This window comes from Castor canadensis, chromosome 17, assembly GCF_047511655.1.
Source record: "Castor canadensis chromosome 17, mCasCan1.hap1v2, whole genome shotgun sequence".
Lineage (NCBI taxonomy): Eukaryota > Metazoa > Chordata > Mammalia > Rodentia > Castoridae > Castor > Castor canadensis.
Genome location: NC_133402.1, coordinates 19,523,220 through 19,535,827, shown reverse-complemented (window position 1 = coordinate 19,535,827; position 12,608 = coordinate 19,523,220). Strand labels below are relative to the sequence as shown.

Below are 12,608 nucleotides of genomic sequence, written 5' to 3'. Positions count from 1 at the left end.
TCAATTTCTATTAATTTAATTAATTAGCTATATATATTTTTTATTTTTATACCTTGTAATTTATTTTAATGCTCTCTAAAAATAATAAATGGTGCCCCCTCATTACATCCAGGTCCTATGTTCCAGAATTCCTTCTCCTTTCCTTTTTCTCTGTGCCTTTTCTTTCTGGAAGCTGTTAATGGGGCTATATGGGTCAGGTGTCTTCTGGTGGGGCCCTAGAGAACTCAGACTCTGGCAGTCCAGGAGTGAGCCTGCCTTGGTCCCTGTTAAGTTCCCAGCCCCTGCATTGGTACTTGGAACCTCGAAGAATCACAATGCATCCTTAATATTAATTAACTCCCAAGTTGGGCTACGAATGGAAGGCAGGTCTGTCCTTTGAGAGATACTATCCTCCGAGGATGCAGTGCCTCCATCCTTGCTCTCCACTCTTCTTCTGAGCCCCCAGAATAATTTGCAGCATGTCAGTATGTTCCTTCTGGTGCCTGCCACAGGCTGAGTCAAAGCCTGTTTCTCCTCGGGCTCTCTCATGCCTATTCCCTCCAAGTCTGTCCACCTCAGAAGGTGACAAAACAAACAAACAAAACAAAAAAACACTAAGTTGTGAATAGGGTAAGTGCTTCCTTTTCTTATGCATTTACACACCATCTTTGCTCTAATCATTATATCATTCCAATATTGACTATACCATTGATCCTCTTCTTAGTTATTTCTAATTGGCTACAAATGTTAATCATGTCTCTGCCTAACAGATTGCATCTGTTATCAATACCTATGCTCAAATTGCCCTTCCTTGTAGATATAACCCATTGTTTGGGTGCTGAGAGTGTCCAGCTTGTTGTTCCCTGTCATTGAACCAATCCTACTTCTCTTAGAGCCCATCTATATGAATGTAGATGCTGGGATTCTCAAGGGAGTCTGGGCCTACCTTTCTCACCTGTGGACTTTAGAATGGACAATTCATGGGTAGACCTCCATCCCCTTGGATCAGAGCTCTGCAGCCACCATATGACCCTTTTATACCACATGAAGCAAGTTCAAAAGCACTGATTTGGATATCCCAGAGTTTATCCAGAGAAATAGAGGGGCTTTCAGTGTAAATGAAGGAACCCAGAAAGGTGGGTATGGCTTAGAAATAACCTGTTCAGTACAGGAAACATAGGGTAAAGGCATTCATGTGACTACTAGACAGCCAGAGCTCTGTTATTTAAAGCAATTCACTAACAATGACAGAGCCAGTGTTTAGGAAGAGCTTCTTAGCCCTGGTTGTCAGGTTGAGTCCTTAGTTGGATGATCTAGCTTCATCTTCCTGTAGCTCTTCCATTTGTTCACTTTATGGCCTCTGCTCTGATCTTGGCACAGCCTAGGTGCTGGGAAGCTAACATGAGCACAAGGAAATGAGGCATCTGCCTGTGTGTGGTTTACAGTCTGACATCAGTGAAGTGACTACGCTCATTTGAGAGCAGGGGCCAGAAAAGGTGAGGACCACAGAACTAGGACAGCCTAAAACAGGGGCTCAAGGCCACCCTGGAGGTCAGACTATGAGCTGAGATGTAAGGGATGGGAAGGACCCTGTGGTTGAAAAAGCAAAGACTTCCTTAGGGAAGGAAACAAAGGAAGAAGCAGGGGCATGGGGGGTGGGAAGAAGAGATAGGAGTTAGAAGTACTGAAATTGTCAGGCAGGAAGAAGATAGCCCTGGTTTATAATGAAGGAAACAGACTAGCAGAGCTGAAAACACCACTGAAAGTGACAGTGAATGGCATAGCCAGGACTTGAATTCCATTCTGGGTGAGCACATGACTCTGCTGGGGTTTCCATCACAAATCCCACATGCTGTCTACGGCCACACCACCCCGAACGCGCCCGATCTCGTCTGATCTCGGAAGCTAAGCAGGGTCGGGCCTGGTTAGTACTTGGATGGGAGACAAATCCCACATGCTGGGTGCTACAGCTGGGAACTGATTTAGCATTTCCCCAAGGTTCATGTGTGGGGAGCTTCTTGTTCCTTAGTATGGTGATGTCGGGAAGTGGTGGGAGGTTGTTAGGTCACTGGAGACCCTGCCTTGGCACAATTGACATAGTTCTCATGGGATGTTGGTTAGTTCTCAAGACAAGGTTGTTATAGAGGAGACAGTTTGGACCGTCCCCCCTTTCTGGTTTCCTGCCATGTGATGTTTCTCTCACAGGCCATATCTCTCTCCTCACATGATGTGATGTGGATGGAGGGTCCTTGCTAAGCTGGCAGTAGGCTCTTGAACCTTCTGATCTGTAGACTAAATAACCCTCACTTTCATAAAATACCCTGCCTCAGGTGTTTTGTTCATAGCACCAGTATACAGACTCTTAGTTTTTAACTTAAATGGTAGGAATTTATTTCTGACAGTTCTGGAGGCTAGAAGTCCAAGATCAATGTACCAGGAGAAGATGGAACACTTGCCCACATTTGTTTGATGTGAGCACTGAGCTGGGAAACTAAAGGGAACCAGCTCTGTGGATCTTTTAACTTCCCCTTCTGGGCACAGGGCACAGCATCCACACATTCAGCCATTCAGAAAACATTTCCCGGGTGCGTACTCTGTACCTCTGGTCTGCTGCCACCAATATGTCTCACTAATGTAATAATTCCTACCTGATTAGAACATTAACCAAGCATCATGTGCCAGCTATGCACACTTTACATGTATTAATTTATGCTCATGGTGACCCTCTAGGTAGATATTGTCTTTCTTATTTTACACCAGAGAAGAGTAGGTTTCAGAGGGGTTGATTGACTTGTCAGTGACTGAATGTGTCTCCAAATTCACATTCAAGCTCTGATCCCCAGTGCAAAGGTATTGGGAGGTGGAGCCTTGGGAGGTGACTGGGTTTAAATGAGGTCATAAGGGTGGACCTTATGAGAAAAGGAAGAGAGATGAGGCCATTTGAGAACATAACCAGAAACGGAATCCTCACTAAGAACCTGACAATACTGCCCCCTAATCTTGCACTTCCAGCCTCCAAACCATGAGAAATAAATGCTGTGGGTGAGCCAACCCCATCCATGGCTTTCTGTTACAGGCACCCAAGCTGACTAAGAAACCAAGGTACTTGAAAGAGGCAGATTTGAACCCAGGTTCCAGCGTCGATGCTCATAACCACAGTACTGTTTTGGAATCTCCAATCAGAAAGGGGGCACAGGTGAGGGCTATGGTCTGGATGGTTACATGAAGTGCAAAGGAAGAAGAAACCCATCTTGTTGGTTTCTAGAGATGCTGCTACTCACAGGACCAAGGCTAGGGCAAAGCTTTCAGAGGGTTAAGCGCAAGCAAAAGCCATGGAGGAAGCTGACTGTGCAAATGCTGAGCCAGAAGGAGCAGGGGTCCAAACCCAGCAAGGAACCCAGGGCTGCTCAGCTGCCAGGTCATGAAACACATGTGGGAAGAAAAGACAGATGGCAAGGGGCTCAGGAGGCAGGATGACGAGGAGCTGGTTTCATCCACCTGCTTGCCGTCACTTCCCGTGCTCGGTCCCCAGCAGCCACATCATTTCCAGTGTGGAGCAACAGTCCATTTCAATAGCAAGAGGTTCACTAGGAATGCTGCTCCAACCTGGGCAAGGTCATGTGAGGCCCAGGAGTTATGATAGCAAATGCCAGGTTTATAGGAAGAACTTGGCTTTGGGGAAGTTGCAATAACTTTTGATTTCAAGGGCTGTTTTGCTTTCTGCTCAGTGCCTCTGCAGGATGGAACCCAGCCAGGCAATAGGAAATGCCACCTGATGGCTATCTCCACCTCCTCCCAGCAGACTTCAGCCAGATTAGGAGAATGAGGTTTGCAAAAGTAAACAGGAGAAGTCCAGCAAGGACACGTTCCCGCCACATCTAGGCAAACCTGAGCGCCAGATTATTCATGTATTTATCAGCTATCCTGAGCACCAGGTCCTGTGGTGGGTGCTGGGATGCAAGCATGAGCAGGGCAGATAAATGTCTAAGTTAAATATGGAATGATGAGGATACACACACACACACACACACACACACACTCACACACAGAGGAAGATATGTGGCTAGAGGAGAGAGTTGGAGGGTTGAGGCAGAGGCAGAGTGCATGGGTAGAGCTCTGAAGGGTGTGTACATCAAGGAGGTGAGAAGAAGTTCATTGTGCCTGGATGGACCTTAAAAGCGAAGGGGGAGGGGCAAGACTTGTAGTTGAAGGAGGATGATGAACTGGACAACAAAGAGCTTCTCAGGTTACTGCACAGAGATGGATTGTGTGTGGTGCAGAGGCAGTGGGGAGCCACTGAAGATTTTTTAAGCAAGGGAGAGACTTGTTTGGATTTGAATTTTTAGAAAAATTTCCCTAACTCTATGGTTGGAGAATGGGTTAGATAGGGGCAAGAAAGGTGGCCTGGAGAGCAGTCAGCAAACTACTTACAGGGAGCATCCTGGAGTGGGTTAGGGAGATGGAAACAAGGAAGGAGAAAAGGGAATGAATTCAAGAAATGAAGAGAGGCAGATTCCAAAGAATGTGGTGAAGGACAGCCCAGTATCCAAGCTGTCTTCTGGCTGAGGCAACTGGATAGAAGGTGGTACGTGCTGTGATGTAGGGGATAGAGGATGAGCAGGTGTTTAGGGAGAGATGACAGATTTTCTTTGGGATGCATTGGTACATCTCAGGCAGGTGCCCACAGGCTAATCAGACTCACAGGTCTGGCGCTCATCCCTTGATCTGGATTGGGGATGATATTCAGAGCTACAAGGAGGGGAGGTAAGAAAGGGCATGTTCATATCTCCTGTAGGGTAGACACTTTCATTCAAGTCTTTCCATTTAACACTAACAATCCAGCCCCACCCCACAGATGAAAAAACAGAGACCCCAAAAGGCTAAAGATCATGCACTGACATGAAGTCCCCAAGCTGAGAATTGAACCACACCCAGTGTGTGTGTGTGTGTGTGTGTGTGTGTGTTTTCTCAGTACACAGTGCTATCATCACTTTCCTGTGCCAGCCAGTGTTTGAAAATATCATCGTTGCCTTTGCCAACTTGGCGCATTGAATTGGAGTAATTCTATAGGACATCTTGCTCTGACTGCCCCTAGAATAAGGATGGCACATTGATAACCAGCACGCAGGACTCAAATCAGTACTAGCTCGACAGCTAGGAAAACGAAGGGAGAATAATGTAACCATGAGTGGTGGATGCTAGATTTAGAAGGCTGGTTTTTTTTGCACCCTGCCATATGGGCAGCTACTGTGGCCCTGATCATAGATCTTGGTGAAATCACTTTTCTACTGAAGAGCAAGAGACTGGAAAATAATTCTGTTCAATGCTGTGTGTGTGTATGTGTGTGTGTGTGTGTGTGTGTGTGTGTGAACTTGCTGTGGTATTATTGGAGGTAAGAGTAACTTCATGAGAGGCTGCCCTTCTGAGCCTGTCAGCCAGATTTTTCCCCAGAAGAAAAGCTCAGACATAAAAGAAGAGAAGTAGCAGAAGGGGAAGAGATGGAGGTGAGGGGGAAGAAATAAATAGCCAAGATTGGCAGCCCAGCCATGTTTTTGAGTTCTCTTGGCCATTCAGGTACGGTTGAGTGGAATCTGTAAAACATTTTGTGAAATAGCAAAGAGCGAGACCTCAGCTACTGGGCTTCCTGAGGCCGTAACCTTATTAAAAGTTATGTTTTGATCCTTGGAAGCAGACCCTGTTTTGTGTCTGTGAAAAGGAAACGAATTCTGGCGTGAAATTCTGTTCCGCTGAATTTATTCTGAAAGGTGCTCCTGTTCACTGGGCCAAGGCATTATGAAAATCCAGAGCCAGGACTGAGAAGCCAGTTGTCAGGATTCAGATTGTCAGGACCCAGTCTCAAGGAGAGGACTGTAGTTTGTTCTTGTTGGAATCCAGCCAGTTCTATAAAGGCCACTTCCCCAAATGCTCTTGAGATAAGGGCTAGTGTAGACTGGGTATATAGCTGGGATCAGAGCACCTTGGTCCAGATATAAAATCAGACCCAAAAACAAGAGTGGCTTCATCACTTTGGCCAGGAAGATTCAGTGGGGGTTAACTCCATCTTTCTTCAACTAGGACTCAGGACTGGAACCTGTTCTCAGCTACAACCATGACAGTCTTCATGTCTCTTCTAGACTCTTTGGGCTCTGCTTTTGTACTTTAGTACCATCGCCCCCTAGTGGGCAGAGCCCCCGTAATGAGCCACATGGTAATATTGGCCAGTTTATGGAGATGCCTCCTTTGAGACCAGTGCACAACTAAAGTCCAGGCAGTGCCCAACTCAGACAAAGACATGTGGCTTTACCATGTAGGTGGTGCTGAGAGGGTTGTATTTGGCTAGACCATGGCTGACACTGCCAGTGTCTCTTGTCCTGGGAGAGAGCTTGGCTCAGAGCTAAGTTAGTAGTTGGTTTATGGTTGGTGTGCTGACCCAGCGCTGTGGTTAGAGAGTGGTATCAGGAAGAGCATGATGCATTGTGCAAAGTCAGGGATCCCAGATGATGCCAAGACCTTCCTGGGCTCAACTAGGAAGTGGGAACCTCTCTGGACTTGAGTTCAAGATGAAGGCTTACAAACAGGTAGTGCCACCTCACAATGTGTGGCCCTAGGGAGATGGATACATCAGTCAGAACCTCAGTCTTTTGTGATGTGAATTGGGCCAAAGTCCATGCCCACCTTCCAGGGTAGTGAGGATAAAGTGAAACAAAGTTGCCCACTCCAGGTCTTGGTACCTGGGAGGTGTGAAATAAATTTAATTTCCATTCCAGTGAAATACAAACCACCATTCATTGTGGAATGGATTGTAGGAGTTTGTCCACCTTGTGGCAAGTGAGTAGGATAGAACTTTTAAAATATGATTATGGCAGTCGAAAGAGCTTCCAGACCATAGACAAATTTTCCAGGTTGCTGCCCAGAGAAAGGGTAGAGGTGGAGATAACTGATGATGCCAGAGACAATTCTATTTCTTTTTTTACTGTTCACTCACACACTGGTCACACCTGGACTACAATCTTCCTGTTTTTCACTTCTCACCATAGTTGGGATAACAGGTGCATGTGACCAGGCCCAGCTATTGGTTGAGCTGGGGTTTTGTGAATTTTTTTGCCTGGCTATGTGGAACCCGATCCTCCCAATCTCAGTCTCCCAAGTAGTTAGGATTACAGGGGTAAGCCACTGGCACCTGGTTCATGTGTCATTTTAAGATCAAGAAATATTTACTGAATGCCTATTATGTTCCAGATAAAACACTAGGACTTTAGTATGAAAAACACAAAACCCTGACTTCGCTGAGCTTATATTTTGGGTCAGGGTGTGGAAGATGATCAAAGTAGACTCACCATAGGTAGTGTCATTATAAAGAGCTTCCGTGCACTGTCTTATTTTATCCTCATGGCATTTCTGAGAAGTACGAGGGTTTTATCAACTCCACTTGAAAGATAAGGCTCTGAGAAGTACACTGAGTGCATCTGTGCACACACCAGGCTGGGGAAGAGCCTCCAGCTCCAGACCCTGACTTTTTTTGACTTTCCCATGATAGAACTTCCTAGGGGAAGGAAGAAATGTGGACTGACAGACAAATGAAGGGTTTTCCAAACACGGGCTTGTAAATAACCTTAAGAAGTTTCATCGATTGCAATGGGATAAATACCTTGCTCTGTTATTTTTATATTCCTTTCTGGTTTTAAATTCCCAGAGCACACTTCCTGTGAGTGTTGCAGGGTACTTTAGCTACCTGTATTGCCAGGCAAATATTTGTCCTTGTGCATAACACAGGTCCAGAGCTAGCTACACCCTCTCATTCAAGAAAGTGTTCCCCCTCTCTGAGGTTTTATATCAGCTCAGCGTTCTGGTGGATTCTGCTTTTCTGCTAGAAGTAGTCCACAGGCTGCTGTGCAAAGCCCAAAGGGCCAGGCAGGTGTTGCAGTGGGTAAAAATGGCCTGGTGGTAATATTGGTGAACCCCCTGAATCTGCCTCCCAGGAGGGGTGGAGGAGACTCAGATCCATCCAGTTCCCATGGGGAGCGAGTGTCCCTGATATCGTCAGACTTTCTCATCTTTAAAGATGTTATGCATAACATATTGATTGTAAATTTTAGCTCAGACTCAACAAACAGAGCAAAACAAAACCAAACCCACAGTGTGGACGAAGTCAAATACAGCTGCAGTTCATGTCAGAGTATATAGGCTGTGTTTGAGCTCTTGATTGCTGGTTTGGGGACAGTGACAGCCAGCCTCTTCTGAGTACTTCATATGTTTCTAAGGCCTTAGCATTGCCTGTCACATTGCAGTGCCAATAAATATTTCCTAACAGGAAGGAAGTTCAGTGAGGTTGTGTTGCATGCCCAGAGATGCCCAGCTGTAGGTGGTGAAGCTCCCACTCAGACTTGTACTAATAACTCTTCTGGATGTCTTATGGTGCCCAGCAAATTCGTTCATTCACAGTGTGCTGTGTTCCTGGCTGTGTACTTAGGGGATATAGGGGCGAACAGAACCACCCACACCTTTTTGTGGAGGACTCATGCTGGGGATTAGAAACCCGAAGCTTAAAGCTCAGTGAAGGGAGCCGCTTGGTAGACATCCATACCTGGATGTGGCAAAGTACAGAACTAGGCCTTCCCAGCTGGCTCTCCCTCCCATGCATGTCTAAGCCGACATAGTTAAAATCATGCTACCCATGTCCACATGGTATGTATATCCATGCATATGTGAACACCCACATGTGAATGGATGCCCTTCCAACATCACCTGTGTGTTTAATTGACATAGCCTTTCTGTCTGTCTCTCTCCATTTCTTGTTCTTCCTCCTAACATTTCTCTTTCGTCTCTCTCCTTTTCTCTCTCTTCTTTCTCCCTTTTCCCTCCTTCTCTCTCTCTCTTTCTTTCACTCACTCTCCTGCTCCCTTTCCTCTGACTTTCTCTCCCTCTCTCTTTCCTTTGGCTCCCTCCATTACTTACTCTCCCTCCTCCCTCTGTCCTTCTCTTTCTTTCTCTCTCCCTTCCTCTGTCTCTTTCCCTCCCCCTCTTTCTATCCCCTTCATTCTCTTGTTTGAGGAATGGACAAGGATCAAGCTCCTGGGTGATGGTAATGCAGGTCCATTGGGGACTTGCTAGGTGAAGGCCAGAAGCTGAAGGGACAGGATGTTGTTTTGGGGTGCAGAGTGGACATTTTTCAGACCAGATGTGGACTGGATCGGGGCTGGTAGTTCTGTAGCTGAGCTACCTATAGTGACATGCATGAAGGAAGCAAAGACACAGAAAGGGCTGGGGCTCTGATATTCCCTCAAGGGCATGCCCCCCAGTGACCTGACTTCCTCCCACTAGCACCCTCCTCCCATCTCTTACCAATAGCACTACCAGCTGGGGACCAAGCCTTCAACACATGGCCTTTTGGGAACATTCCAGATCCAAACTTGAGCATTCTCTGTGTGCTTGGCACACTATATCACAAGACCCCATCCAGACGTTACCCTGGGAAACCTTCCTCCTCATCTGTTAGCAGAACTGGTGGCATATTCTCCCTTTCATACCATGCAGTTGTAAGTTCTTCAAAGCAGAGATCACAGGATGTGTTCATGTGCAATTTATATTTATTTCTGTATCCTTGGCACCTACTCCAATGACTGGTCTAGAATCCATGCTCAATAATCATTTATTGAGCAAGCAGGTCTCTGTGTTGCTAGTGCCCAGCCTGGACGGGCAGGGGACATAGAGTGCATATAACTAGATACATTCTAATGACATTTCTCCTCTTTCTGTCTCCACTTCATCCTCTTGTTATCTTCTGACTTCAAACGGCAGTTAGTGGAAGTTAGAATGATGTTCGAGTCAAGTTCTGTTAGGAGAGAGAAAATAAGTAGGATTTTTTTTTTTTTTTTGTGGAACTGGTAATTGAACTGAGGGCCTTGTGCTTGCTAGGCAAATGTTCTACCTCTTGAGGTGCTTTTTTTTTTTAAGTTTGTTTTTCAGATAGGGTCTCACTCTTTTTCCCAGGCTGGGCATAGACCATGATCTTCCTGCCTCCTCCTCCTGAGTTCCTGGAGATTGTAGGCATGAGCCACTCTACCTGTCCCATAAGTAGGATGTTTTAAAGCCCTCCTGGCCATGTATTTTCTGTCATGGCGTGTGAAGTGAAACCTTACAAAGCAAGGCAGATGGCTGTCTTAGGCACATGGGTTAGTGCTCTCTGACCTTTACTTCTTAGGACAAGGCCTAGAAGGAGCTTTTCATCACTGGGGTTTCTCACTGCGATTAGAGCTAGCATAATTCCATAGTCTTCAACTGGGCCTTGAAGAAAGTGTTGCCTTTTTGGTGTCATGCATACTGTAACCCTGAAGTCACCACTGTAATCCATTGTTATACCCAGGGATTATGACGGAAAGGACTTGTTTTTGGAATTAGCCACATTGGGTTAGAATCCTGCATCTGAGCTGTGAAATGTTGGGTAAAGGAGTCACATCAGTATCTCTGGAGCTTCAAGACGTGGACCACAATATTGTTTCAGCCTCACACCCTTTCATTTCATCTTTCTGATGTTTACAGGGCCATCAGACAGAAATCAAGTATGGGTCCTAAGAAAGTTTTTTAAAAACCAAGCTTCAAAATGATGTAATATGTTAGTAATGAATGTTGAAGACAGAGGTTTAAGCTTAGATGTGTTTCACACTGGCATATGAAGTTTATATTTATCTCTGTCTCCTCTATATCTACTCCAATGTCTGGGACAGAGAAGCTGCTCCATAAAAATTAGGGTAAGTTACTGAGCCTCTCTGGCCTAGTTTTGTAATCTGTGACACATATGTCATCAGGCTTCAAGGAATTTTTTTTTTTTTTTGGTATGGTCCTGCAGATCAAAGCCAGGGCCTTGCACATTCTAGGCAAGAGCACTACCACTGAACTACACTTCTGGCTCTTGATTTTTTTTTTTTTCTTGAGACAGGGTCTTGTGGCCTTGAACTCACAATCCTCCTGCTTCTGTCTCCTGAGTGCTGGAATTATAGGCTTGCAACACCCCACCTGGGCCTCAGAGGATTTTAATGGGCTGGCGATGTGGAAACTTTCATGTGTTTCAGCCATATAATAGGGAGTGAGCAAATAACATATTACTTAATCTTCTCACAGGCTTTTCTTCAAAACCCCAACCTCTCACCTGGAACCTGGAAATAAAAACTTCAAAAGTCACTGGAGCCCAGGGATGATCCCATGTCTTCAGAATTCTAGAAAGAGTCTTTGAAAAGTGAGAGACATTTAAAGTCTGAGGAATGCATCGTCTCAACTGTCTCGCCGTGCTTTTTGAGAGAGAGTGAGAAAACTTTGACATTTCATTTTCACACCTGTAATGTTACAAGTTGAATGTGAGCTTGGGAACCCAAGGTGGTTGTGACGTAAGGGGACAAGAGAGATGAGGTTTCAGGGTGAGCGTGGGGTAGGCTTGGAGTGGAGATGCCACTTCAGCTCTGCAAGACAGGTGGGTTTGAAAGTGTAAGATGTGGGAGCATTCTCACGCATATTCTGGGGCAGAAGGAGTAAGTATTGAGAGTCTCTATTAGGAAAAAGGAGAAGTTGGATCAGATCACCTTCTATAGCTATGCACGCTGCATATCACAAGTCTGTGTGCCTCACAGCTACTCACGTGTGGTATATGGTGACTAAATGTCACACAGAACTGTGCTGTCTGGTTCCTCACCTGCCTACACTCTGCCAGTCTGGTTCCCAGACAGGATCTCTACAGAATGTTCCAGAATGTCTCTGCTCAGTTCAGCCTGACTTTATTATTTCTCATCTGCAATATTTCCACGTTTTTACCACTGAGCCCTGGGGACATTTTCTATCTAACTGCCTGGACGTGGGGTCTGCCGTGACCTTGGCCACTCCCCAGGCCAACTGAAATGTTCCTTCCTGTGTCATCCACAACCTTTGGTTCACAGTGACACAAAACAGGTAAAACATTGAGCTTACCTTAATGGTAAGTTTCTCCTTCGGCGATTGAGAACTCCAAAAGGACAGGGGCCATATTGTGCTAATCCCTTTTCCTTCTAGCATCTATCATTGTGCCTGGCACATAATAAAAGCTTGATAAATGCTATTGAATTTGAATACTGGAAACTATGCATTTGGAGACATTTTCAAGTTGACAATTGAAAATGTCTTGAAAGCTGCTGGCTATTGGGAAAAAGAGGTTTTGTGCTGAGGCCAAGGTTGAGCGGCCTATCCTTTGAAATCACCCCACCGATCCCATGATGACTCTCAGAGGGTCTTGGGGACCACACCCTCATTACTGTGTGATTGTCTTTCACTTTGCCATTCAAAGTAGCTGTGTTGTGGGGTTTCCCTGTGGGGACTTCTGGGAAGGAAGCAGCCCTCTGGAAATAGACCAGGTTCTGAGAGTTTTACACTGACAACGAGTCCCCACCTGTGCAAGTGAACACATCACCGGTTTGTCCTGTGTATAGTGGATAAAATGAGTCACTTTGTGGCAAGCAGTTAATGGCGAACAAGTATGAGCTACTTCATAAGATTAAACAGTCACAGAGAGAGCCCCTGGAATGGCTTCTCAGCTTGTGACTGGGCAAACTCTGATGGGCTGCCTACTGTGTGCCAGGCACTCAGTTAATTGGTTCTAGACACTCTAA

General features: G+C 45.7%; 1 protein-coding gene across 3 annotated transcripts in view; it reads left to right on the top strand.

The window, feature by feature from the left end:
* Hs3st4 (heparan sulfate-glucosamine 3-sulfotransferase 4) overlaps positions 1 to 12,608 on the top strand; it is a 387,953-nt gene that overhangs the window by 67,469 nt on the left and 307,876 nt on the right. Inside the window, exon 1 of one of the 3 annotated variants that reach the window (XM_074059667.1) lies at positions 11,086 to 11,278. The exons of the other annotated variants lie outside the window; for them this stretch is intronic. Within the exon in view, the coding sequence (XP_073915768.1) occupies positions 11,238 to 11,278 (41 nt within the window). The 5' untranslated portion in view covers positions 11,086 to 11,237. Of the gene's footprint in view, positions 1 to 11,085; positions 11,279 to 12,608 lie in introns of those variants that run through there. 3 annotated transcript variants of the gene reach the window in all.